We start from the raw sequence: 27,419 nt of genomic DNA, 5'->3' as shown, positions 1-27,419 counted from the left end.
CCACCCCACCCCAGTGCCCTCCATGCACTCTCAAAACCTGGAGAGTTTGCAGCCCTTGAGGAGAAATTCTGGGGATGCGCAGGGAAGAGAGAAAGGTCGGATCCCAGTGTGCAAGCGAGTGGTGTTGGATTTAACCCCGTAAGTGTAGTTCCTCCTCTTTTTTTTTGAGATATGAAGAATTTCAACGATATCATCAAACCAAGATCAAATGAGTTGTGCGCACCACCTGAAGACTCTTTCCCCACATATATATGCATCTCTACATGAAGCATAATAATATTGATTTGGTTTCCACAGCGCTGCCAGGGAGGCTGGGCTGCCTTCTCTCAGCAAGCGCCCCTTAGGCAGCAACATTGATGTCAGCTCGACATACAGGATTACTGCGGCAGGAGCATGTTTTTGAGTTATTGCTTTGGATCGTCTAGTATGGATCCCTATCCTTCCAATGCAAAAACCTGTATAGAATTGACTAACCCTTTCTCATTTCAAGTAACGTTAAAGATCTTTATCAAATAACAAGATCCTGCTCTCAGAAGTTCTACACACACACACACACACACAACAGTAGACTATGTGAAGAATATTAAAAGCTAGCTTTCAAGATTTCATCTCGCCTATTTTATCTCTCTGCGTAAGAGAGAAAAAAATGCAAGGAATGGATACTTGACTGGAAAAAAGAAAACCCAAACAAACTGGCATCCTGATTGTTTAAAGCTCCCAAAGTGTTTTTAAAGAAAGGTTATGCCGTCAGAAAGGCCTGGGTTGCCCAAAGCTCAGCAACAGGGGCCAAAGTGCACCTGACACAGCAGCTACATTGACTGACTTGGTTCATAGCAGGGAAACAACTGACCGACTCTAGCGGTCACCTTTGGAACATTCCCCTTCTGTAGTGTACTGCGAACTGGAAAGGATTAAGAACAGTGTTGATTTCAACATTCATGATTCAGAGAGGAAACTGCTTTCTGTACTTGGACAATCCCTTCTGGGATTTGCAGAGAATCACATTCATATCTGCAGGCTTAAGCTCAGGCACTTCTTAGAAAATGTCTGTCTGGAATGGAAGTTTGCATGGAGTGTTGTTGTTTTTTTTCTGCATAATTTTAAAATGAGTGTTTCGTCGTCATAGTCCGCTGGTCAGCTCCCAGCATCAGGAATTTACCGCATCTCTCTGTCTCTCTCTGTTTGATGTGCCTGCTGCTATGAGAGACCTTGAGGCTCTAGCGTTTAAGAAAGGTCTGTACACAAGTCGTGCTATTTTCTACACGCTATAAAATAAAAGGAAAAGTACACTAAATGTGTTATACAAACAGATTTTTGTTACTACCCAAATAATAAATAACATGGAGTGGCTAAGACATTGTTTCAGCTCTAGGAATTGCAAACGCTCGGAATGCAGCTCTTTCTGGAGACTAGCTGTTGGCTGGCAGTAAGATCTCAATTTCTTTCCCATTGGCCACCACGGCATTGATCGAGCAGCTGCTTGCCAAGTCCGCAGGGGAACCCAGAGAAGGTGCCTGAGAGGAGGTCTTCGTCGGTGGAGCGTGGGTGGCTGGAGAAGGAGCCAGCCCAGGTTTCTTTGGAGGAATCGGCGGAGGGTTCCCTCTTTCTGCTCTGGGTATGGTTGGCGACTTAATGCCAGGCGACAGTGGGCTCAGCGGGCTGGAGACTTTGCCTGGGCTAGACTCACTTTTGGGGCTCATGGCACTGGCCAGGGTTCGGTAGTCTGTGCCAAAGGGGGAGCTGTTAGGCGAGACGGGCTTGATAGGACCCTGCTGGCTGGTGAACCTGGAGAGAACCTGAGTGACGGTGTTGCGGGCAAGCTGCTTGGCGGCAGAGTTGTCCACGAGGGTGGGCGACAGGTCCCTGGACGGAGGGCTTTGGAGACCACTCGGCGGGTGGTCCTGATCAGCTTGGGACTGGAATTTGTGGCGAGCAGCGTGGAAGCGCTGGTTGATCCCCACCTGGTAAGAAGACTGATAACTGGGGCTGCTGGCCGAGGCTCCAACCACGCGCTTAGTCATCACTGGGGAGGAGCACGGGGAGGATGTCAGCGAGGAAGAGGCAGTGTTGCTTGGAGATAAGGAGATCCCACTGGAAGGCAGTGGCGGGATGGATGGGGAAAGGGACTCTGTCCTCACCGGGGAGCTGCTGTTTTCGGTGGGACCCTCAGAAGTGGACCCAGCAGGCTTGCTCTTCTGCAGATTCTCCATGCTGGGCTGGGCTGGCTCCACGCTTGCTTGTGCATCAGCCTCGCAGTGCCCATTTGCCTTGGCGTAAGGGTGGGGGGCGGTGGCAGTGACAGGCGACAGGGCACGTGCCAGTTTGATGGTGCTTCCCTGGCTCTCCTCCAAGGGGCTTTCTGTCTGGCAAGCGACGGACCGACTTGGGTCTCCTGTGACTGTCGCAATGGACACCTTGGAGACACTTGGTGGAGGGTTCTCCGCTTTGCAGGAAGCCTCCAGCTCCTTGAGGGTCTGCTTCAGATGCTCCACTTCTTCCTTCAGGACCTTGGTGCGGTTCTCTTCCCGGTTCAGCTTGGCTCTCAGCTGCTCCCGTTCAATGTCAAACTCGGAAAGCTGCTTCTCGACCTGGGCCTCCATCTGCAAGCCCCTCTTCTTCTTGGCTGCCAGCTCCTCCTCCAGCTGGCTGACTTTGCTCCTCTCCTTCTCCAGCTTCCCGCTGAGCTCCCCCAGCTTCTGCCCCTCCTCCGCAGCCTTGGCAGCGGCTTTCTTGCACTCCAGCACCAGCATGGAGGAGAGCTGCTTGTGATGGGCGTGCTCCTCCTCCAGCTGACTCGAGAGCTTCTTCTGCTCCCTTTCAAACTTCTTCACCTGGGACTTCTCAAATTCCAGCTAGAAGGGAAGAGAAAGACGCTTAGGGGAAGGAGGCGACCATGTTTGGCTTCTCAAACACTCCCCACAAACAGAAAGATCCTCAAAGTCAGTTGTGTCAGTTAACGAGGGGAGAATGAGTGCCAGAAAAAGAAAGGTTCGTGAAAATTCTGTACTCCCAGGCTGACAGGTGTTCAAATCAACGCAAGATTATGGACTACATACATAATTGTTGAGTACATAATGTAGGTCACTGTTGAGTACATAATGTGGGAACTTCCTGCAAACTGAGGGCCACATTCCCTTGGGTTAACAGTGTAAGAGACCTGCTATTTGCAGTGGGCAGGAGTGAAGCCAAACCTGTCCCCACTGTGTGACTGCAATTTGAAATGGGGGGGGGGGAGAGAATCCTCTCCCCTCCATGCAAATGGTAGGCATTGGGCCTCTGGTCCAGAATGGGACCAGGGGTGGGCTTTTAAACTTTTCTCCCACTGTGGTCCTGATCTTGACTGCCACTGACACTGGGGGAAACTCGATTGACCCCCGTTTCTTCCCATGTGCAAACAGAAGAGGGGAGAGAAGACAATCATATTTTCACTACCACTAAAATGCACACTGCAGAGCCACAGGGTGTATCAAATTTCATAAGCTGCATTTCCTTTTATCCTCAAATGTTGTGACATCTCTTTGCTTCTTTATGTGTTCCTACAAAGACCAAAACTGACTGGCCTCAGGTGATGATTTGTGTTCCCTGGAGTTCCTTGCAAGGATGTTTATGGACTGCATCTTGGCCTTTGGTAATAAAGAAAAAGAGGACATTCTGGACAATGATGTTGGAGGGAGGTGGAGAGATGTCTGGTGGGTGATCCCGAGATGGCGAAGGAAAATGGTTAGAAGAGGGATAGGGTGAAAATATTTAAAATATAATTAGGATGGCTCACCATGGTACCCTGAAGTCAGTGTGTTAAGAATTTAAGATTTTGAACTAGTGAAGAGATATGTGAATTGTTTATCAGCAGCAGTTTAAGTAAAATAAGATGTAAAAATTTGAGTTAAGAAGTAATAGGTTGTATTATGAAGTAAAAATAAATATTAAGTTATATTTAGATATTTTGATGGTGATAGATTTAAATTTTTGAGATGAGAAGTTATTAAAGTAAATTAGAATTGGAAGCAAAGGAGAGAAAACGGGGGAAGTCACCCAAGTAGATATGAAACAAGATTTTGTTTAAGTAGTAAAGGAATGTTGGTATTCCAGTCCAGGTTTGTATTTGTTTCTTTTTTATTCTGTTTTGATTGTTGTATTTGTCGATGTTGTATTTGTATTATTGTATTGTTGTTTATTATGTGGAAAACCAATAAAATCTTTGTAAAAAAAAAAAAACTGACTGGCCTCTGCAACGGAGCAAAAACTCTCCATCTAATAAGTCTCCTTCCATGCTTGCAGGGGGAGAGTCAGCTCTCGGAAACAGAAATACTGGTGCTAGCTGCCGGTCTCCTCACCCACGCAAGGCATGTCCTCTGTGTTAAACAGCAGTTAATCCCTCCTCCCTGAACGCTGAGTAAGGAGTGAGAGGGCATACCTGCTGGGTGAGCCGCTCTCTCTCCTTTTCCAGCATGTACGTGACATCATCCCCTTCAGCAGTATCTTGGGCGTGCCTCTGTCTCTCTTCCTCAAGATCCAAGATTACCTTTCAAAAGAGAAAAGAACACCATCCATCACCTTGAAAGACAGTAGTAATTACAAGTGTATCCAGATGTGCAGGCCATGTCCCTTTCTGCCGAAAGCAAAAATGAAAGCTCTAATGAAGGCCTGCAGAACCCCTGACCTTTACGGACGTGTAAGGGTTCTGAGGAACTACACTATCAACCCACCCCCGTCCATTTTCAGCAATTTTCAAGGTTTGTCCTCTTTTGGCTTGTGAAAGAAATGACAAAAACATGCAGAAAGAACAGCAACAGACACACACATAGCGACACTTTGTTGAAATAATTTGCTGAACAATTCGGAAAACCTGAATCAGTTGTTACATGAATTTGAGCCCAGCAGAAGAAAACCTAAACAGATGGACAAAAACAGACGCTCAGAAGAATGAGAGTCTTCAGGGTGCTGACTGGGTCAAAAATGAAATTTGTACAAATATAGTTTTGTTTTCTATTAATTTAGAGAGACAACTGTTTCAGTCACTAGCAGCACAAAGCCAGGGAGAGAAAAGGAGGAATCTTGTAGCACTTCACACAAATCTACCTCAAGTGCTTCAAAACCTGCTTTGAGCAGCATTTGGTAACAGCTGGGAGCTGGAGATTGTTGCCAGCCCATTCCAAGAGAATCATGGTGCATGAAAGAGCTTTGACCGCTAGAGTCGGTCAGTTTGTTTCCCTGCTATGAACCAAGTCAGTGTGGCTGAGGGAGCCTTTGGCCCGCAGGCTAGATCATCTTTAATCAATTCTGAGAAGTTCCTTATGGTTCCAAATAGCAGCATCAAGAATAAAAATCACACCACATTTGTGTTTTATTATCTGAAGAGTGCTAGTTAGAGGCATCATATGCAGGGGTGGCCAACTCCCAAGAGACTGTGATCTACTCACAGAGTTAAAAACTGGCAGTGATCTACCCCCTTTTGGGGGATTCTGGTCAAAGTTGTTGAGCTTTTTAGGGAGGAAAGCCCTGTTTTGGGGGGTTCAGATCAAAGTTGCTGAGCTTCTTTTAGGAAGGAGGAAGGCCCATTTTTAGGGCTTCAGGTCAAAGATGTTGAGCTTGTCTGACAGAGGAGGAAAGCCCCGCTTTTTGGGGGTGCAAGGCAAAAATGTTGAGCTTTTTTTAGGGGAGCCAAAGTTGTTGAGCTTCTTGGAGGGGAGCGAGTGATCTACCAGTGATCTACCACAGACGTCCAGTGATCTACTGGTAGATCACGATTTACCTGTTGGACTTGTCTGATATAGAGAATGTTAGCCATGCAACATCAGTTTACTGAACATAGGCAACTCGTAATCTGGGGAACCGGGTTCGTGTCTCCGCTCCTCCACATGCAGCTGCTGGGTGACCTTGGGCTAGTCACACTTCTCTAAAGTCTCTCAGCCCCACTCACCTCACGGAGTGTTTGTTGTGGGGGAGGAAGGGAAAGGAGAATGTGAGCCGCTTTGAGACTCCTTCAGGTAGTGATAAAGTGGGATATCAAATCCAAACTCTTCTTCTTCTAAAAGTGGTCCAATATGTAATGTGAACCTGTTATGTAGTATCAAATGCGAAGCAGCAGCAGTTTTACTGTCTTGCTTCGAAGTGGGAAGGGCTCAAAACCCACCTTTCTTTCTTTTTTCCCCCCCTTCCCTCCCTCCCACCTCATGAAACCCACCTTTCGATGCCTGCTCTCTGCAGCTGCGAGTTGGGACAACATTTTTTCCTGCATATTCTTGCAGTGTTTCATCACAACCTTCAGGATGGACAAGGGATTGGCACAAACGGGCTGCTTATCGCCATGATTCTCTTCCTTCAGTGCCTCAAAATCCCTCTGAAGAGCCATCAGCGGGTCACTAATGTTGTATTTTCCATAGCGCTCTTCAATGAAAGCATCTCTGCGCTGGGCCTGAAACACAGTATCAAGTTTTTCACGCTGTTAGCTACCAAAGAAAAGGAAAAAGAGAACCCTCAAGATAAAATCTTCATGGAAACAGGAGTTATGAAAGGCTGGTCAGAGTAAAAAACCAGCATTTGTGCTGAGATGCACAAATGGGGGACAAAGGAGACATTTTAGAGGCCCTGACAAACCATGGGGGGGGGGACTTTAACCCCCCCAAAAGAGTGTCACTTATGACAACATCCCAATGCTTATTGTAGTTCTCACAGGAGCCAACTCCTAGGGGCCGGGGGGTCTTTGCCCCCCAAAATATTTGAGTCCCCCCCCCCCAGTTAATGGACATTATTATTCAAATGGTGTGTGTGCACTGCATCATGTGGTTATGTGGTGCGGGGATCACCTGCCCCGCCCAATATTTTATTCAAGTTGGCAGCCCTGGTAGTTATCGCTTTTAACAACAACATATTTTTAAAAGTAGGTGGTTCCTTCTATTAGGATAAACCATGGGTAGGTAAACTAAGGCCTGGGGGCCGGATCTGGCCCAACTGCCTTCTAAATCCGGCCCGCGGACAGTCCGGGAATCAGCGTGTTTTTACATGAGTAGAATGTGTGCTTTTATTTAAAATGCATCTCTGGGTTATTTGTGGAGCATAGGAATTCGTTCTCCCCCCCCCCTTCAAAATATAGTCCGGACCCCCACAAGGTCTGAGGGACAGTGGACCGGCCCCCTGCTGAGAAAGTTTGCTGACCCCTGGGATAGACTGAATGGGTCCAAAGAGTGGAGGGAAGCTGTAAAGGACCAACAGGGACTGCCACCCCTCTGAGCTTTCCCCTTTTGTGCAGAGGCAGGATCAGGGCCCCGGTCAGTAGGGCTTGCTGCCAAAGAATGGCTGGGAGGCATGCCTGCAGTCAGACAAGGCCTGCTATTCCTCCTCCCTGTCATGGAGCCCTGATACAACAGATAAGGAAGAGTTGGGGAGAAGCACAACTGTTGAAAATAAGGCTTCAGAGTTCCTTTGGTGCTGGCATTAAACTCCCCCCCCCCTTTTTTTTAAAGCACTGTGTCTAGGTCCATCTGACAAACCACATTGCACAAGGGCTCATGCCTCAGAACACAATGCTATGTGTGATACTGAAATTAATACCTTATTACAAGCCACAAAGGAGAGCAGAAACCTGATAAGTATCCTTCCCTCCAGCCATGATTTGCACCATCATTAACCGCAGCTATCAATTTACACCATCACTTTTCCCAGCAGGAAATCATTTGCAGGAAAAGGAAGCCCAGCTTCCAAATGCAGAGGTCTGTGGTTGTTTTAATTACTGCCAAAAAAGAAATTCCCAAGATCAACACAAAGGAACCCTTTCAACCGAAGAACCAAGGGTCACACACATCCCTATGACCCCTTTGTGCTAGCTTACGATGACTGATGAACACATCAAGGCCGGGCTGTTGCTGGCTGGACAGCCTGCTTCCTCTTCCATTGTTGCCAGCCCTGGGCTAACAGATTACAAATGCACACATGGATCTATTTATAAACTACAATGCAGTAAAGCGGACTTAATAATGGGTCACAAAAGAGTCCAGGATTTGCTTTAGATCTGGGCATTTGAAAGGAATTAAATTTCTCCAAGCAGTGGGGTTCAGCAATTTTACAAACAAGGGTGGCTGGGAAACCCAGCCAGATGGGCAGGATATAAATAATAAATTTATTATTATTATTACTATTATTTAGGTGGTATCTCCTCTCACGATGTAAGAAGGCATCACTTTTCGTTCTGCCCTGCATTTGCCACTTGCAGCACTGTTTCCATTCCACTACAATGCGTCTTCCACCAAAAATGACATTATTTGTCTCACTGTCCACTGTGGTGAATTCTGAAACTTCCATAATTCACATTAAGTACCGTATTTTCCGGCGTATAAGACGACCCCCAACTTTTCCAGTTAAAATATAGAGTTTGAGATATACTTGACCACAGATTCTCCACCCAGCGTATAAGACGACCCCCAACTTTTGAGAAGATTTTCCTGGATTAAAAAGTAGTCTTATACGCCAGAATATACAGTAATTGTGCAAATTACACCGTCATCACAGTTTTCTACCCAGGTCATATCAATGCAAAGGGAATGCAATGCAAATGAAGGGTAGGGCCATGGTCAACTACGTATTGCCTGTGGACTGAACGCAACAACAAGGAATCTTATTCACTGGATTGATTTCCCTTCTAGATATGGGACAAATAAATGAACAGCAATTTCTGCTCCTATTTCCATTTCTCTCTCATTCCTACTCTTCTCCCCTAATTTCTCCCAAACACACACAACCGGCAGGGGTAGACAGTAGGAAGCAGGGTAGTTGGGTTTGTGAACTCAAGTCTTCATTTTATGGTAATTACAAATATACTGCCTACAAACTCATCATACTACTATGCTAGCTCACATAGAATGGACCACTCCTCCATACAGGAATTCAAACAGAGCTGATGGCAGTCCTGACTTCTGTGTGACATTTTTGTGCATTTCCTTTTTAAATTGCTCCTGAACCCTGCCTCTCATTTTAGAGATCCTGGAGCTAGTCTGCAGGAAAAGTTAAGCCACATGGCTGGCATAACTGGGGGTGAGGTAGGCTGAAACTTTTTGGAGAGAGGCTGGGAGGTGACTTTGACACCCACTTGAAACCCCGGAGAGCACTACCAGTCAGAGCAGACATTACTAGGCTGGACGGATCAGTGGTCTAACTTGGTATAAGGCAGCTTTTTATGTTCTGCTCCTGCTATCTGATGGCACAACAAAAGACTGCCACTTGCATAAAGGTTTATTGACTTGGCAAGGAATATCTGACAGGTCAGCTCTCTCAACTCCATATGCAAAACAATTATGGACTTGGGGGGTTATCTTTTACGTTACTTTGCTCAACGATATCACTCCACTGGCATTGTATGTTCCGGCTCAAGGCTGCTTCGTACATTTACTGGTATACACAGTTCCACTTCTGGCATTTTAGCTGTAGTGGATACACAATGTGGATCTGTCAAGAATGTGCTAAAACGAAACAGTGAAGCAGCCCTCCATATCAAGGCTAATGGAAAATTTTTGCTCTCCTGACTGTTCTGGGAAATCCATCCCAGAGTCTCCTTCCATGTTCAAGGCACATAAAAGCTCTCCGCACACAAAACAAGTCCCAGTTTACCGACTGAATCACATGCTCTGAACCACAGACACCACCACTGTCCCACTCTGGGATGAGAACACTGATACCCATTTAGAACTACTGAGCAGAGAACAGCAAGGCATTTCATGAATCGCTTCTACAACTGGAGAGGAAAAACACCCCAGGAAATTTAAGAAGTGGAATGGTGCTAGCCTAATCTCAGTCCACACAAATACTAAATGAAAGAGCAGTGCCGCTTCACTTCACGACTGTAAATGTAAATGTAATGCCAGTCTGGGTAGCGAGACTGCTGATCTACCACATATTCCTCATTGTGAGGACTGAAGCACGCAGAAGAGTAATCCTACGTAGAATCCGAGATTAATTTATACAAAAGCGGCAAAGTAATTCTCTCGTGTTACTATTTGTCTCTTCAAAATCTGTTCTTAACTAGCTTAAGAGGAGCGCCAAACCGGGATGGTTTGCATACTCCCAATGCAGCTTATAATGTCATTTCAAATAAGCCTGACCTGATTAAGTTTTGACTACAGTAAACCTAATGAGTAGGGGCAAAGCTATTCAGAAAAGAACGGCTCTCCAAAGGTAAGATTCTGGTATCCAGAAAAGCCAGAGACTGTATTCCGTTCAAAACCTCTAGTCACTTACACAAGGTAGATGCTTTAAAGGCAGCCATGGACACAGCCATTGTGAATGCCCAAGATCTCTCCCCCCCCCACCCATATTTCTCATGGTGTACTTACTGTACAGGGGCTCTCCCCCTGATGAGCAGATTGCTAAAAACCTGATCAAGTACAGAGGTTATTTGCATTAGAAAAAGAATTCACAAACAGCATTTATGGCAGGGAAACGAAAACATTTGGAAATAGTCGCGTTTTTCCAGCTGTTTAGGATTACTGTAAACATCAAAAAGGAAATAGGAAAAAGAACAGTAAACAAAAATACTGAAATATATATAGGGTTTGAAATTGAAAGTACACCAAGGTAACAACAACAAAATTACAGGTAGATTTCTGAATGACTCGGTGACTCCAACAAGGGAGTCATTTACTTGCTTTCAGGTAAGAAGGCACAACAGTTCTCAAAATTGAATGGTAAATGTTTAACAACCTGGTCATCAAGGCCTCTTGAGAATGTAAATTAATCTTTCATCTTTCTAGATGGGAGTTAGCAAAGACCTCCTGCAAAGAAAATTCCCCAAATGGTTTCAGACCCACTTCTGAAATGTCAGTAATCTTGAGACACATTATCTTTAAAAAAAAACAGGGCACTTCTGAGAACTACTACAACCCCAGAAGAGGCTGCATATCCAGATACATGTGAAGAGTATTAGAGTTGAACTGAAGCAGGGATGAAACGTTTTTTTTCTACCACCAAATAGCAAGAGCGGCTCCTTTAAGCAAAACTATTCCTAATGTTTATTGTTCACAAAGCACCTTGGGGTTCATGTGGTTAAAAAAATGTAGCCGTTCTTGACAGAGCAATCTTGTCTCCTGCAAGACTAACAACGGAGCTGCGCTGTGCTTGCACACGCACGAGACATCTGGGGATCTTTATGAACACAAACACATGGTTAAGCCATACCAAATTAAGTACAGTGGCCCTTTCAGCATCAATAAAGACTTTAATTTTAAACAGTAGCCCTATAAAGCAATAGCTCTGCTGAGTCTGTTAAACAACATACAGCTGTCAAAACTAGCAAGCTAACCATTTGTATTATAGAAGGCAATTATGTCCTTTCGACAATCTGTAACATATTGTTTCAGGAGCTGCTTCACAGAATGAGCCACTGTTGGGCAGAAATGGTTTGGGGATGCCCCAAGATATTTGTTTATTGTCATAAAATGTATACACCACTAGACTGAGGTTTTTTACCAAGTGATTTACAACAAAGATAAAATTATCACTTAGAAAACTAACAACAATAATTTAAGACTTTCAAAAAGTTGAAAAAATAGACAAAAGCAGATTAAAACTTGCATCAACTTTCTGAACATCTGGGTAGGATCTGGTCTGAAGGCCCATGAAGCCAACAGCCTGGATTCCATGATGGTCTAAAGGTGGGGTAGAAATGTAATACATCCTAAATACATATTGGCTGAGATTTTGAAGAAATTATTAGAATTTCCAGCTTGTAAGCATTTTGGATATGGTGTGTGTCCCCCAAATATATTTTCAAGATACGGTAGCTGTGTTTTCTTATAAGTCCTGCAAGCAATTTCAAAAGTCAAAGACACAAATACAGTATAGACTTACAGTGAGGGGGGGAAAGTATTTGATCCCCTGCTAAATTTGCCCTGATGAAGAAATCCATAATTTTAATGGACATCAATCAACCCAGAAGAGAAAAAATCAGAGATTGACGCCCATTAAAATTATGGACTGGTCATTTCTTCATCAGAGGGCAAACGGGCAAATTCAGCAGGGGATCACTCTCAAAGCTTCATGGCTCAGTGGGGATTTGAACCCGGGTTACCCAGGTCCTAGGTTCAGTATTCTAACCACTACACCACACTGATGAAGGCTGTGGGCACATGGCAGCTGGAGTAATGAGCAGAGGAATAGGAAAGAGTATAGACAGGGCCACTGAGTACAGGCCTTTGGTCAGTATGGAATTAAGAGGCGCTCAATACATGAAGCAAGATATACTTTGAAAGGAAGAAACAGAAAGTGTTCAGGATTTTTGCACAGCTGTGGGAGAAATGCTTAGCACCCGATTTTCCTTTTTCTTTTGTATTTCATAGAATCATAGAGTTGGAAGAGGCCACAAGGGCCATCCAGTCCAACCCGCTGCCAAGCAGGAAATTTCTTGGTTCTTTCTTTACAGAGGGCTTAACCAACTGATTCCTCCTGACCTGCAATACATCCCACAATTAGCATTTTTGAAGCAAAGAAATAGAGCTCTACAATCCACATTTATTTTCCCATTTTAACATCAAACAAGCAAGCTACTTAAACTCCTGGCTTCACTGTAGTATTAAGCCACACAATTCTCAAGTGGCTTTCATTTATATAGAAGGGCCTCTTCTAGAAAACAGAAAATGGCATCTTCTTTAAATAGCTCACCATGCAATCTTGAACTTCCTTATTCCTAGTTTCCCCCCTAGAGACAGATGTTTGAAAATAAATACAGGCTGAGGTCATAAACAGGGGGTAGGAAGAAAATGAGAACAGACTAAGGCAAGAAAGTAATCTATCAGCCAGAAACATGATAAAAAAGACTGAACCTCTTATCTCTAGTCCACAGAAGCTCTAGATCCCAGTGATGCTCTGTATAATAAGGCTTTAAAAAGTTACCAGTGTACAGAATTAAAATAAAACACAGCACACAACGTTTATTTGGCTAATCACACCACAATCTCAGTCCAGTGGACAAAGCCTGATCTATCAACTTTATATTAAACAACTAGCAAGATACTTTGTCTACACTTTTTCCATGTCTACAGAATGAAAATTTGCACCCAGTGCCTTTAGATCACCATGAACCCAGTATATTTTTTAAATACTTCATACGGAGATTTTCCAAGTTGTACTACAGGCCTTCTCTGAACGTTTGATTCACAAGACAAATTCTAAGCCATTACTGTACAATTCATCTTCTCCTGCAACCCACTGCCCCAAGCTTAAACCTTCACAATCCACATACTTTAGAGCAGGGGTAGGCAACCTAAGGCCCATGGGCCGGATGTGGCCCAATCGCCTTCTCAATCCGGCCTGTGGACTGTCCAGGAATCAGTGTGTTTTTACCTGAGTTGAATGTGTCCTTTTATTTAAAATGCATCTCTGGGTTATTTAGTCTGGCCCACCACATGGTCTGAGGGACAGTGGTTGCTGACCCCTGCATTAGCATAAGGATTTCTTCTTGCACAACGGAGCTTCCTCTTCCTCTCCTCTTCCAAAATCTGTTCTTCCTCTCATCTTCCAAATCTGTTCTGGGATCCCCCCAATCTGCCAGAGCAGATTGAGAGGGGCATGTGGGAATCCAGTCCAGGGCAACACCCAGCCCAGCTTTCTATGATCCTGTTTAACACATTTATATCCCTCCTTTCCTCATAAACCCCCTCAAAGCAGACGGTCTTCCTGTTACACAATTAAGATTGCTACTCAAGGTTGAAAGTCTAGTGTTACACCCTTCAATTTCCCTCTTTCCTGTACAATCAGTAAAAACCTCAGTTATCCTTGTGTGTACTATTTTAATTATCGCCCCACCCCATATCCTTGCAGCTTTCAAATACAGGCAACTTGCATGTCTTGCAAGAGACAGTTCATTTATTTGTAAACCTTTCATTATTCAGAGAAACACTAATTAAATTCATGTGGAAAGAAATGTGCAATGATGCAGAAGTTCAATCACAAAGATGAAGTAAGACCTAGCAGCTTTCCCCCCAAATGAGCTTCAATCCAGCAAAGCAATTACTCAAACTACTGCAGCATTTGTGCACTTGAGAAAGCCACTTGCCCTGCTTTACAGCTCAAGTTGTTCTGTGGCATACGCAAGTTAGTGCAGGTGGGCAAACCCTTTTGTTCTTACATGACACTGATGCATAGCCATAAACATAAGCTGGCACAAAATGCTCTGTCCATAATTCTAAACTGTTTGAATCACAATTATTTAGTCTGTAAAGATGCACCAGCAATTTAATAAGAATAACACCCTCAGCAGACATTTTTCGGGGTGTGCTGAAGGCTCCACCTATAAAGTGGGTGGGAAATTCCCCTTGTTCAAATGTTATTTCACAGGGACTTTTAGATATACACCATGGTTATCTGCAACTAGAAGTAAAACCACAAGAAGAGCCTGCTAGTTCAAGCCAGTGGCTCATCTAGTCCAGCATCCTGTTCTCACAGGGACCAACCAAATGCCTATGGGAAGTGTGATTTCAAGAGCACTCTCTCCCTCCTGTGGTTACCAGCAGCTGCCTTCAAAAGCATGCTACTTCAGATAGTGAAGATCATAGCCCAGGCACCCCCAAACTCGGCCCTCCAGATGTTTTGGGACTACAATTCCCATCATCCCTGACCACTGGTCCTATTAGCTAGGAATGGTGGGAGTTGTAGTCCCAAAACAGCTGGAGGGCCAAATTTGGGGATGCCTGTCAGAGCCATCAGGGTTAGTAGCCATTGATAGCTGGACATTGACTCTTATAGAACATTACAGGTTGCTAGATTCCTGATTTCAGTTCTTTCATATAAAAGACTTCATGGAATGCTGCATAACTATTAAAAATCTAGTAAACGCTATGCGCCATCTTTATCTTTAAGGCCATAATACGGTACATCTAGAGATTGTAAGTAATGTGAAGGAGATTATGCGATGAAATATTTTAGTTGATATTTTAGAATGTAAAATGCTGTTTTATTTACTGATTTGTTTTACCTTGTGGGCTTATAGCCGAATAAAGTATTATCTCACAGCCATTGATACCCTTATCCTACATTAATTTGTCTAATCCCACTTGAAAGCCATTCAATGATTCAAATCAGGGGATAACATTTTTGGCTCAGTGGGCCAGATCTTTATCTACCCCACTTGGTGTATCTGAAGAAGTGTGCATGCACACGAAAGCTCATACCAAGAACAAACTCAGTTGGTCTCTAAGGTGCTACTGGAAAGAATTTTCTATTTTGTTACCCCACTTGAGTGAGCCAACCTTGGCAGGTGGGAAGGACCATCTCCTGTCAGCTGATTGACAGAGGGTTGGTCCTTCCAGGAGGGGACAACAAAACTCCCTGCATATCAGCTGGCGTACAAGGTGTTCAGTTTCTGCAGCCATGTCTTTATCTGCCCCAAAGCTGACCTCAGATATCTGATATGGGGCAGGTAGGTGTGGTTTAGGGAATAACTATAGTAACCTCCTGACTAACCTAGGGCCATGGCTGGCTATATGTAGTATCCTCAATCAAAAGAAAGGCCTGTTTGAGAGTTTGTCACACATATAAATTTTAGGCACTAAGGCATTTTTTGCCATCATTAGTGTTTCTGGCCTTGCCTGGATAAGTCTTCCTGACACACAGCTCTATTCATACAACGTATTGTGGTCGATATTCTTAGGACGTGCAAGATTATGCTTATTTCCCTCCAAATGAAATTAGTCCAGAAACAGAGGGATAAAATTCACTGCAAGAAATAGTCAGCTGCAAAGGGAATAATTATTAATTACCAATATATACACTCAGAAAGAGAGACTATGGAAAGTAACCACATTTCTTATTTTGTAGCTTAGGATACAATTCAGACATTTTGTGTCTTGGTCACACTTCTAGTAGCTATCCAGAACTCCAGACACTGCACTCAGAAAATCTTAAAATCAACACCTGGTAATATCTACTTGTCACATGTGTACCACATGTCTACCTCAGGGTACAGGCACACCTTTAAAACAAGACTTCAGAGGAAAAGCTCTAAGTTGTCTGATAAAAATCAGCAAAGCAAATACACCAGAGCTATAGCTGTCTTTGCACATGTCCACTTAATGTGGTAAGTTAACATCCAATAATACTTTTTCTCACAGAAATAAAAAGGGGCAACCTCTCAGGTATACAGGAGGCACAGCTCTTTAAAAGAACTTTCCCCCAATCAAACATGGTATATTTCTTACCCAATGAAATGAAGTTTGCAGGTCTTTGGGTACCATTCATCACATTAATACCACTACAGGTCTTTGCTTTTAGAGGACATGGGTCTAAGATGGTTTTATCTAACAGGCATATTCAGACCAAATATCAGATCCATGCCGTACATTTGAAGCACATTTGTTGCTGTTGCTGTTGTTGTTGTTCAGTCGTGTCCGACTCTTCGTGACCCCATGGACCAGAGCACGCCAGGCACGCCTATCTTTCACTGCCTCCCGCAGTTTGGCCAAACTCATGCTAGTCGCTTCGAGAACACTGTCCATGGCTTCCCCCAAAGAGTCCTGGGAACTGTAGATTATGCCTCACAAAGCTACAATTCCCAGTATCCTTAACAAATCACTAAAGCACGAATCACTGCACCAAGGCTATCCCTGTCCAAGAACAGCTGTAGTCCACATACCAAATGTATCCGAGCCTCAAGTGACAAAGATGGAGGCAGGAGAGTTGCCAAACTACAAACGTATTCTTTCAGAGGAAGAACAATGCCATTAAGAACAGAGAAACTGTGAATTTCTGAGGCACAACCGCTTACTAACTGTGTCTTCCCAGGGTTCAAGCTCAGTTTATTAGCCCTCATCCATTCCACAACTAGATCCAAACAATGTTCCAGACTATACTCAGCTTTTCCTGACTCAGATGTTATGGAGAAATAGAGCTGCGTTGCATTCAGCATACTGAAGACGATTTGCCTCAACATTCCTAATGACTGCTCCAAACAGCTTCATATAGATGCTAACCAGCACTTGCAACAGGGTTATAACCTATGGCTCACCACAGCACAGGGACTATGGGACTGAGATACAGCCTCCACATGCTATTCTCCGGACACAGCCCTGCAGATGGATTGGAAACACTGTAAAACTGTGACCCCAGCACCCACCCCACACTCCAGGACACACTCCAGTCTGTCAATGCAGCAGACAGACTGAGAAGCAGGACCAGACACACATTTCTCCATCCCACTCCACCAGGGCAACGAAGGCCAATTCTGTCCCCAAACCACACTTGAATCCAGATTGAAATGGACCTGAATAGTCCACATCCTGCAGGAACTCCTGAAACTACTTACCCATCATACTCCCTACCACAGTGTCCAAGAAACAGGTATACATGACTGGGTGGTAGTTTTCGTAAACTGCAAGTGGACACACTACTGCTTGTTTAAGAACGGCATGGATCATTCCATCACATAGAGACATGTTCCCGCACTTGGCTTTCACTAGCCAGGATGGATAGGGTCAAGAGAGCAAGAAGCTGTTTGCATCATTGCTTTTCATTTTTGAAGTAATTAAACACACACATTTCCTAAGCAAGCCTTGATTTCATCACCCCCACCTACAGAAAATGCAAAGGGGGGGGGTGAACACCAAAGTATTTCAATATGTCCATAAGCAACAGACTTTAACATTGCACAAGCTAAGTAGGATAACCTGCACTGCAGAGGAGGCCTTATAAAAGAACTGACAGAAACCAATGAAGCTAGTTAGAAATCCGGAGGAAGAATCTGTGTTGCTACTCCTGCCTGCTGAGACTACAAGAGCTGTTCACCAGATCATCTCTTTACAGAGACATGCTGAAACATGACAGTTAGAACAAGAAGTTCAAGTTTTGCTATGGTGAAAGGAGAACAACTCTGATTTAAAAATTTGAAATAATCAAGGTGTTTAACCATAGAATTGTCTGCACCTGCTATCACCTCTGACACACACACACACACACGACGGTATCTGCAGCAGCAAGGTTGCACTTCAACCCTCCTAGTAATCTGTAGCTTACCTTTAAGGCTTCTATGACAAGATCTCTTGCTTCTAGTTCCCCTTCAAGAATGCTAAACAGAGTCAGTAGTTCAGGTTTGCTGAGTTTTTCCAGATTCATCTTGAACACCTGGAAAGAGAAAGTTTAATTAGATATTGTTTTTGAACAGCCAGCAAGCAATAAGGTACATATGACATGCAAGTCTGAGATTTCCAAATGAGAAGCTCCATTACCAAACGCTCACCACTCCTTTCTTTATGGCCACCATAGCTACTTGCATATGAACAATCATTCACCTTTTCCCTTGGGCTCACTAACAGATGCATACCCAGATGGCCTGGGAACAGTGCAAGTGCTAATAAAGCAGCATTAGTCACCACGAAACAACCACTTTAACCAGGATAATTAATATGAGTGTTTATATATATATATGTATACACACACACACACACACAGTGGACTAGCTGTATAATTAGATATTTAGACTAGATAGCTAACTATCCTGTTGACAACAATAATGTATTCCTAAAATTTGAAATCTTAAAATGGATGTTTGAAAGATAATCACTACGTGATACAATTGGCTTGCATAGAGTAGCATGACAGAACTACATATTGCACGGATTACTTTCTGAAGATGTTTTCTGACAAAGTTGTATTACTTGCTCATACTGGAATCACTATAAATTATCCTACCTTATAAATGTGAAGCCCCAGATATTAGAAGACACTACACTGCAAATCACTTGAAAGCAACATTTCTTACATATTTTGAGTCCAACTCAGCTTATTTCATCAAGTACTATTTTATATTATACATGTATTACGGTGAGTATGCACATTGACTTTATTATCTACATGACACTTTTTCTAAAATGATCGTTTGTGCTTAAGAGACAATTGCATACAAAATGTTCCACCTCGGCCACCACTTTGCAAGCTTTTTGTATTATCCACATAGATCTAAACAAAGACTGCATTCATGCTTCAGTTTACTCTGCATCCAGAGTGCTCCTACTGCTGGTTTGTGAAGTCATGCATACATCATATTAGCCTCAATCTACATCTATCCTGTAGTTTCTTGGGAAATACTGCATTATGATGCATTTTACTCTAAAACAGCTTTGAGCAGATTTGAAAATGTAAGCCATTTGAAGACGTCTTCAACCCTTCTCCAGGGCAACTTGGAAACACATCCAACCATACTGATATGTATAACATGCAAATGCAGTTTCAAACGCAGCAGAAAAAAATGACCTCGCTGCATTTTAAGCTGGTAGTGTATACGTAGCCAATGATTCACTCAAGATTTGTTTAAGGCACTGGTTTTCAACCAGAGTGCTGTGGCACCCTGGGGTGCCTAGAATGATGGTCAGGGGCATTGTGGGCAACACTGGCCTCTGTCCCTCTTTCCCTCCCTCCCTCTGATGCCCTCTTCCATCTCTGCCTCCCAAAAGCTTGTACAGCTGTTCGTTGCAGCAGCCCTGGCTACAAGCTCCACAGCTGAATGGTGCCTCTGGGGCTGGCCAGGGGGGGTTTCCCAGGCCCCTGTGGGGCAGTGCGAGGAGGTACCTCTCTTAGGGGTAGGGGGCAGCTCAGAGACCAGGGGCGGCAGCTGTAGAATCATAGAATCCTAGAGTGGGAAGAGACCACAAGGGCCATCCAGTCCAACCCCCTGCCAAGCAGGAAACACCATCAAAGCATTCCTGACAGATGGCTGTCAAGCCTCTGTACCTGCCCATAGGGCTCCCAAGGAGAGGGGAGAAGGCTAAGGGAACACTCCACAAGGGTGTTCAAAAAAGGGTGAGGGACTGCCAATTCTGCAAGCAAGGGGTGACATAACTGGGCTCCTGAACCCCACAGGGGTGCCGCAAAAAGAATGGAGCCATGGACTCAAAAAGATTGGAAAACTTTGGTTTAAGGCATGACAATTTTCCAGTTTCTGATGGAAAATATATGAATGTGCTGCTGAACATGTCGTGAGAAATTAAGAGTTCTACTGAAATCCCACAGCATTTAATTGGATTACTCCCATTCAGGATAAAACATCCAAGTTATTCGGTAGAACAGAGAAAAGACACGGCTGATCTCATTTCTCCAAATGAAAGCACAACTATGCCTCCTTTTATGGGTTGTGTCCAATACTATCCCTATTCAAAGTAGACCCACTGAAACCAACTAGACCAACTTCGTTTAATTAATTCCTCCTGAGTACGACTTAGCCGGATACAACCCTATGGTATTGCAGCTATTTAAAATCCAGTGCAAGTGTTCGTTACAACGATCATCATACGACATAAACTCAGTGCTGCAGATAAACAAGTCGACTGTCAGGGGATAGTTTAAACAGTTTGGAAAACTCATAAATGCCTCCTTTCATGATTTCCTACAAGACCAGACATCCAAATTGGGGTCGACACAACAAAGGAGGTGGCACAATTTTCTTGAAGTAACAGCCACATTTTCCCCCTTTCTGAAAACCTTCCCTGAAGCACACATCTACGCTGTTACTATAACATCCTGGCAACTTTAACTGGCGCTTCAGCAAGGTCACTGCTACATAAAGCAAACTATGATGGAGTCAGAGGCTAGACCATAATTTACTTAAAAACAAACAATTCCTAACAGCTGTACTGCTGCAGACTGAAAGTACACCTTTGTCCTGAGTTTATAATCTTGAGCTTGATGAGCCCATATACGGTTTTTACAAGAGGATATGACCTTTAAAAGAAATAGTACCGCTACAGAAATGTAGAGAGATCAGTGGAAAACAGTTAGTAGCGAAAGTCCAAAATATTTTTCCTACAAGCGGTAACTTGATGCCTACGTATTCCACTAATTTTAAAACACAAAGCGAAAGTAAGTCAGACATTTTCAACTTGGGAATGGCTGACATTTATGTTGTAAGTTAAAGCTGCTTCTTGTGCTTATGAGTTCTTCTATGCAACTATTTTTAGTCTAACAGCTGCATTTTGGGTTCATAGATTGTCTAATCTGGTTTTATACTGTCTTTGAATCAGTTTATTATTTGCACTGTTACAAAACCTGAAGGTGGCCCGGAGGGTTGGGGGGGGGATATTACTTGCCAATACACAGACCACACAATTTCTTTTGTCATCTCATGACTAGCTGCTCTGTGCCACCCTCAGATCTCAAAATTTCATCAAGAAATGCACATACAGTGAAGCAGCACAGTTATTATGTCAAGATAACAGCTTCCATGTCATTTGTTGGCAAAATGTGAACTATCTCAATAGCCTTCTTTGTGTTAAGCCTAAACAAAACGGGCTAAACCATGACTACAACATAATAATCCAAGAAGAATGGCATTTCTGAATGATCATTATGTTCACAAATAGACCAGTGGGGAAAACTTCACAACGCTTCTGAAAGACCAACCCGATGTAGCAGTTTGTAGAATAGTACAGATTTTCCAGAAGTTCTAAGTTTAAAGGCTTTGCCTCAGATGCCTGGTACTATTTCCTTGGAACAAACTGCAGCAAACAGAGGCAGCACTTTCCTGCAATTATTGGAGATATTTCCTGTCTTTCTAAACTCTTTGATAACACATACCTGTTATTGAAACAAGGCTTCTCTGTGCACAACCTCTTTTAGATTCATCGTATCCAAGTAACAGTGGAATTTTCAGCACTACAAAAAACTCTCTGAAGTGCCAGATGAGATTATGCTGCTATGTTCACGTAATGTGGAATGTATTACTTTCTTGGGGTATGCATGCAAACATACCGTACCAGCATCTACAGTATATGTGCAGTGCTTTGTAAATTTAGCTATATACTTTTGAATTTTAAAAAAGTTACTCTCATCAAGCTATATTTAAGCTTAAACCTCCACAGTCCACACACTTTGGAGCAAATATGCACCATCTTTAAACTTTTCTGCAGTGGCTCCCTGTTTGTGGAATGGTCTCTCCAGGGAGGCTCATCTGGTGCCTTCCTTACAGTAGTGGAGGAGGCACGTGTAAAAGGGACTCAGGTGGTGGCTGCAGGGTCTGAGGCAGTTCATATGGGGAGAGCTGGTCTTTGAGGTACTTATTATTGCCACTGTCTGTCTGCCAATGACGTAAGAAGAATGAATAATTTTGGATTTGTTTTTTAGTTCATGTCATGTCATATTCAGTTTATTCTAACTGGTTATCTATCTACCTAATCCAGGAACTGTTAAAACTTTATTTTGAGATACAAACTAGTCTCTCAACAACTTTCAGCCCCCATCATTGATCACACTCTATGAACTTGCAAAGGAGCTGTTGTGATGAGTCACATGGAGCTTTTACCAGCAGTGGAGAAATACTTGTTCAGCTGTCCCCATCCCATTATCCTAACCCTAATAATAAAAAATAGAAATGTGGAATGGTTCACATCCCAACAGTATAAAACCCACAACTGGATCAGGAATGGACCGCCTGAACTTCAGGAGCAGAGAGATGTACGTGGCTATTTGTCATCCTTCAGAAGACTGCCATGAGCTCCACTTAAGCGTGTAAAGTTTGCCTCTCATCTCCAATGATGGTGGAGGAAGGAAAACCTACTTGCTCGCTGTCCAAAACTGAAATTTGCTGATTGGGTAGAAACCCTCATTTCCGTCATCTTCCAGCTTCCTAAAACACCATGGAATAGGTTCAGGCTAGAAATGGAAGCAACTTCCTTTGCAAGAAGAACTTCCCTTCATGTAATGCAACTCATCAGTAGCTTCCATTTACTACAGAGCATGAACAACTGTTTCCTTCTCATTCTCCTCCACACCTCAATCCTCCTTTACATCTTGGTGTTCTCAGTCAGGACTGTTAACAAAAAAAATCAGTTTGACACAACCATGTTTCTAGAAGAGGCAGACAATATTCCTTTTAGAAATTCCCATCTCAGTCAGTGTGAGGCAAACCAGCTGGAGACAGCAGCAAAAGAGCAAGAAAGCTGGAAAACACATATAGAAATGAAGAGCTTGCATGCTTATCTAGAGGGACACTACCTCCTGCATTATGGGATTTTAGGAATGATAATTCCTAGTATAATCCAGATCACTTTTTGCTGCCTTAAAAGTTTAGGGTGGCCATATTAGACATCTGGTTCCTCTCCATTCCCTCCTTTGAAGTCACTGGCATTTGTGCAGTGCAACATGTGACCAAGTTAATGTAACATTTCTAGAATTACTTTTCTGTGATAAAGATTAGAAGCACAATAGCCATATGTGCATGTGTGACACAACTGTCCTATGCAAAAAAAGTACGGTATATAAATATTGCATAATGGCTATCAAAGAGGTTTACAAGACCATATCAGTATTTTTATACTCAAAGGGAAATACATACGACTGTTTGTTCGTAGTCCTGTATATGAATTACATCAAGGGTGGCCAACAGTTTGCCCTACTGATGTACAGGCCATGCTGCATGGATAGTGACAGTTGTAGCTCGAAACATCTAAAGGACACCCCATTGGCTAGCCCTGAAATACAGGTTTTAAAATCAGAATCCTGATCCTTGTTTCCTGGCAACCCAAATGAATTTACTTCAAGTAGTAAGCATTAGAAATATTGCAGGATGTTACATTAACATCTTAATTCATGGAAAAGCTAGAACCAACAGCTAATTTTCTTTACATTTGGTGTGTTTGCTTCATTCCTTGTCTATAAGTCTTCCAAGACCAGATGCCTCCAATAACCACAGAGTAAACATTATAGCAACTGCTGACCTACGTTGTCAGTGCTACTATAACCGCTAAGCACGCCTTCAGCAAACACGGAAATTCAGTATAGCTGCAACAACAAAAACTTCCTACTAACTTCCAAAGAAGCAGAGATATTTGCAAAGCAAAGTTAGTTACAGCAAGAGCAAGTCTTGAGAAAACTGATCATAACTTAAGACTTAATCTGAAATGACTGGGAAACAATTTTTAATTGCTAGAAATAGTACTGTCATTACTTAGGTATTCTTTAAAAAATGAACAGGAATAAATCCTTTATGCTACCCACTAAAATATTATTTTCATGTTTGATATCTAATATTCGTAAGAAACTCCCTTTCCTTAGCTATTAGCATATCAGGCACACATATTTATCATGTAAACACAGAGCATTAATATGGTTTTGACATTTTGCAACAGTGTGTTACTGTTTGCATGTCACACAATGCAGGTGACAAGTTAAGAACAGTATACTGTAATATTAACTGAGAGCACATCAGAACAAAGCAACTTGACAGCATCCCTCACCGAGTCATGAAGGACATTTTACGTGTAGTGCATAAGGTTCAGAAGCCCAAAATAGTCAGTTTAAATATTGCCCAAATTATATTTAGCCACTTGTTTTTCCAAGGTTCAATTTGCTTTGATGAAAAGAAGTCCTGTCTAACACTATCATGGTACCCATTAAAAAATACCGGTAAGTACTCCCTTGTTTTTCCCTCTTCAAATTGCTCTCAAGAATAGAATAGAATTTTTATTTACGGCCATAGGCCCATACAAGTTTGCTCTCAAGCAGATCTAAAACATTCCATACCTAGCCACTTCACAAAGTATGTACAACACACTTCATATATCATCAGTCCTCTAAATCAGTGTTTCCCAGACTTGGGTCTCCTGCTGTTGGTGGACTACAACTCCCATCATCCCTAGCTAGCAGGACAATGATAGGAATTGTAGTCCAAAAACAGTTGGAGACCCAAGTTCGGGATACCCTGCTTTAAATAATACTATGATCACCAAGTTGATTTGACCCACTGCTCCCACCCAAAGACCCCACCTTTGGGGCCAAAATTAACCCACAATCACAGCACCAGCACTTTTCACCATTCACTGCTCCCTTCATTGCTATGATACCAACGTCTCAATTTATCACCTATGACAACCTAAATATACTTTCTCCCATTCCAGACATGCTTTAAAAACTTGCTCAGGCGTAGAATAATCTGAACCACTGCTCTAAGCACTACACTTCTAAAATGCAATAGATAACATCAAATGCCTGGAAGCAGAAAGAGGTCTTGGATTGGCACCCAAAAGATGACACATTGCATTGATAGCCTACGTTCCTCCCCCCCCCCCAAGGAGGCATGTGTTTACTTCTCTTCCCCCACTCCTTCATTAATTCCCACCAATGCCCCTGTGAAATGGGTTAAGCCGGGATGCAGGGAATGGCCCGAAGTCATCCAGTGAAAGTTTCATGGCCCAGTTCTGGGATTTGAACCCAGGTCTCTCCCAGGTCCTAGTAACACTCTAACCACTACTCCACCACTAACTCCCCAATACCCTAGAGTAGCCTTTCCCAACCTTGGGTCCCCAGATGTTACTGGACTGCAACTCCCAATATCCTTGGCCACTGGTCCTGCTAGCCATGGCCTTTGAAATGTATTTGTGGGGGTTGCTTCTGTTTTTAAATAAATAAATAAATAAAATAAAAATAAAAGCCATCCTAAAGCTCCATCCAGGACACACCGAGCTCCTGGAGCCTAAACACTGCCCTCCTTCCTCCCAGCCCTCTCCTTCATGGGACGTTTAAGCAGCTGTTGGACAACCATTAAAGGTAAAGGTAAAGGGACCCCTGACCATTAGGTCCAGTCGCGGACAACTCTGGGGTTGCGGCGCTCATCTCACTTTATTGGCCGAGGGAGCTGGCGTACAGCTTCCAGGTCATGTGGCCAGCATGACTAAGCCGCTTCTGGCAAACCAGAGCAGCATACAGAAACGCCATTTACCTTCCCGCTGGAGTGGTACCTATTTATCTACTTGCACTTTGACGTGCTTTCAAACTGCTAGGTTGGCAGGAGCAGGGACTGAGCAACGGGAGCTCACCCTGTCGCGGGGATTCAAACCGCCGACCTTCTGATCAACAAGCCCTAGGCTCTGTCTGTGGTTTAACCCACAGCGCCACCAGCGTGGACAGCCATTTTTATTTATTAAACTGGTATACCACCCTTCATCTGAATATCGTGGGACATGATGCAAACACAGAAACAAGAAAAAAACCACCAATCCCTCCCCCCACCTGACATCTGCCAGTGGCTAAATTTAGCCACCACTCCTGCTCCACAGGAGGAGTTGGAGATGGCATTTTTAAGTGGTCCATGTTTCACAAGCATACAGTAAGGTTGGTAGTACAATAGCTTCGTAAACAAGCATTTTGGTTTCCCTGTGAATGTCCTCAAACACTCTGCACTTCAATCGGGAGAAAGCCAAACTCGCAGAGCTCCGGCGATGCTGGATTTCGGCATCAATGTCGGCCCTTGTGGAAAGATAACTGCTCAGGTAGGACCTTAGAGACCAACTGAGTTTGTTCTTGGTATGAGCTTTCGTGTGCATGCACACTTCTTCAGATACACTGAAACAGTGTATCAGTGTATCTGAAGAAGTGTGCATGCACACGAAAGCTCATACCAAGAACAAACTCAGTTGGTCTCTAAGGTGCTACTGGAAAGAATTTTCTATTTTGTTTCGACTATGGCAGACCAACACAGCTACCCACCTGTAACTGCTCAGGTAGGGAAAGTGATCAACATTTCCCAACGTTACACCATTGAGTTGGATTTTTGGCGCTGCAGAGGGGTTGTTGGTGCAGCACATTGGGTTTTTTTTTGGACGCTGAGGAAGGCACACTTGGCAAATCCACACCATGATCAACGCCCGCCCGGAAACCTATATCCCCACTGTGGAAGGCCGTGTGGATCCAGAATTGGCCTCCACGGCCACTTACGGACTCATTGTTCAAACCGTGTTTACAGAAAGCAATCTTACTCGGCCACCAGGGATCGATCACCAAAGAAGAAGAAGAAGAGGAGGTGGGCTGGATGACCCTTGGAGGTCCCCGCCACTTCTGCCTTCTCCAGCCCATCCTCACCGCACAGTCCATCCTAGAACCGCAGAGCTGAGCTTCATGTAACCCAGCGATGACCAAACTTGGCCCTCCAGCTGTTTTGGTACTACAATTCCCATCATTCCCTAGCTAACGGGACCAGTGGTCAGGGATGATAGGAATTGTAGTCCCAAAACAGCTGGAGGGCGGAGTTTGGCCAGCACTGATTTCTAGCCCAACCCCCCGCGATGCAGGGGGGGGGGAGAGAATCTGAACCCGCGACCCTGAGATTGAGCTCATTCCCTCAGGCTGCTGCCTCCGTCGCCCGAGTAACCGCTCGCCCCACGACCCAACCCCGCCCCCCGGCCGCCGCCAACGGCTCGCCTTAAATCCCCTCACAGCCGGAGCGGCCGCCTCGAGCTCCGGGCTCCTTCCTCCTCCTCCTCCTCCTCGACCCCTCTCGGCCGGGACAATGGCGGGACCCCCTCCTCTCCCACCTCGCCCGGCAGCTACGGGCGCGCCTCCCCCTCACGCGGGCGGCGAAGGCGACGCCCCGCTCCTCGCCGCTCACCTCTCCGGCGGCCCCCTCAGCTCGACGCCCGCCGCCTCGGACCGGGCCGCCCTCCTCTCCGCCGCCTCAGCCGCCG

The 27,419-nt window shown here is 44.1% G+C and overlaps 1 protein-coding gene across 2 annotated transcripts; it reads right to left on the bottom strand.

Moving 5' to 3' along the window:
* Nucleotides 1–1,171: 1,171 nt before the first annotated feature.
* On the bottom strand, nucleotides 1,172–27,419 carry LOC117050354 (CTTNBP2 N-terminal-like protein). 2 transcript variants are annotated; one of them, XM_033155964.1, is made up of 5 exons: nucleotides 27,344–27,419; nucleotides 17,989–18,096; nucleotides 6,185–6,415; nucleotides 4,415–4,522; nucleotides 1,172–2,852 (listed from the first exon to the last, which is right to left on the bottom strand). In XM_033155964.1, the coding sequence occupies exons 2-5, from the start codon at nucleotides 18,085–18,087 to the stop codon at nucleotides 1,410–1,412; spliced, it is 1,881 nt and encodes a 626-aa protein (XP_033011855.1). In that variant the 5' UTR covers nucleotides 18,088–18,096; nucleotides 27,344–27,419; the 3' UTR covers nucleotides 1,172–1,409. The 2 variants fall into 2 exon arrangements, with proteins under 2 accessions (XP_033011855.1, XP_033011857.1); XM_033155966.1 differs by lacking the exon at nucleotides 4,415–4,522.

This window comes from Lacerta agilis, chromosome 7 (genome assembly GCF_009819535.1).
Source record: "Lacerta agilis isolate rLacAgi1 chromosome 7, rLacAgi1.pri, whole genome shotgun sequence".
NCBI classification, from domain to species: Eukaryota; Metazoa; Chordata; class Lepidosauria; order Squamata; family Lacertidae; genus Lacerta; species Lacerta agilis.
Note: the sequence above shows the minus strand (reverse complement) of the source record. Positions and strands in the feature narration are given on the sequence as shown.

What these genes read in the sequence shown, in the direction of transcription:
- LOC117050354 (XM_033155964.1), bottom strand. Translation starts at nt 18,087, where the DNA reads ATGAATCTGGAAAAACTCAGCAAACCTGAACTACTGACTCTGTTTAGC. An exon ending in TTGTCATAGAAGCCTTAAAG is followed by an intron (nt 6,416 to 17,988) that starts GTAAGCTACAGA and finishes ACTGTGTTTCAG; the next exon opens with GCCCAGCGCAGAGATGCTTT. An exon ending in GAGAGCGGCTCACCCAGCAG is followed by an intron (nt 2,853 to 4,414) that starts GTATGCCCTCTC and finishes CTTCCCTTCTAG; the next exon opens with CTGGAATTTGAGAAGTCCCA.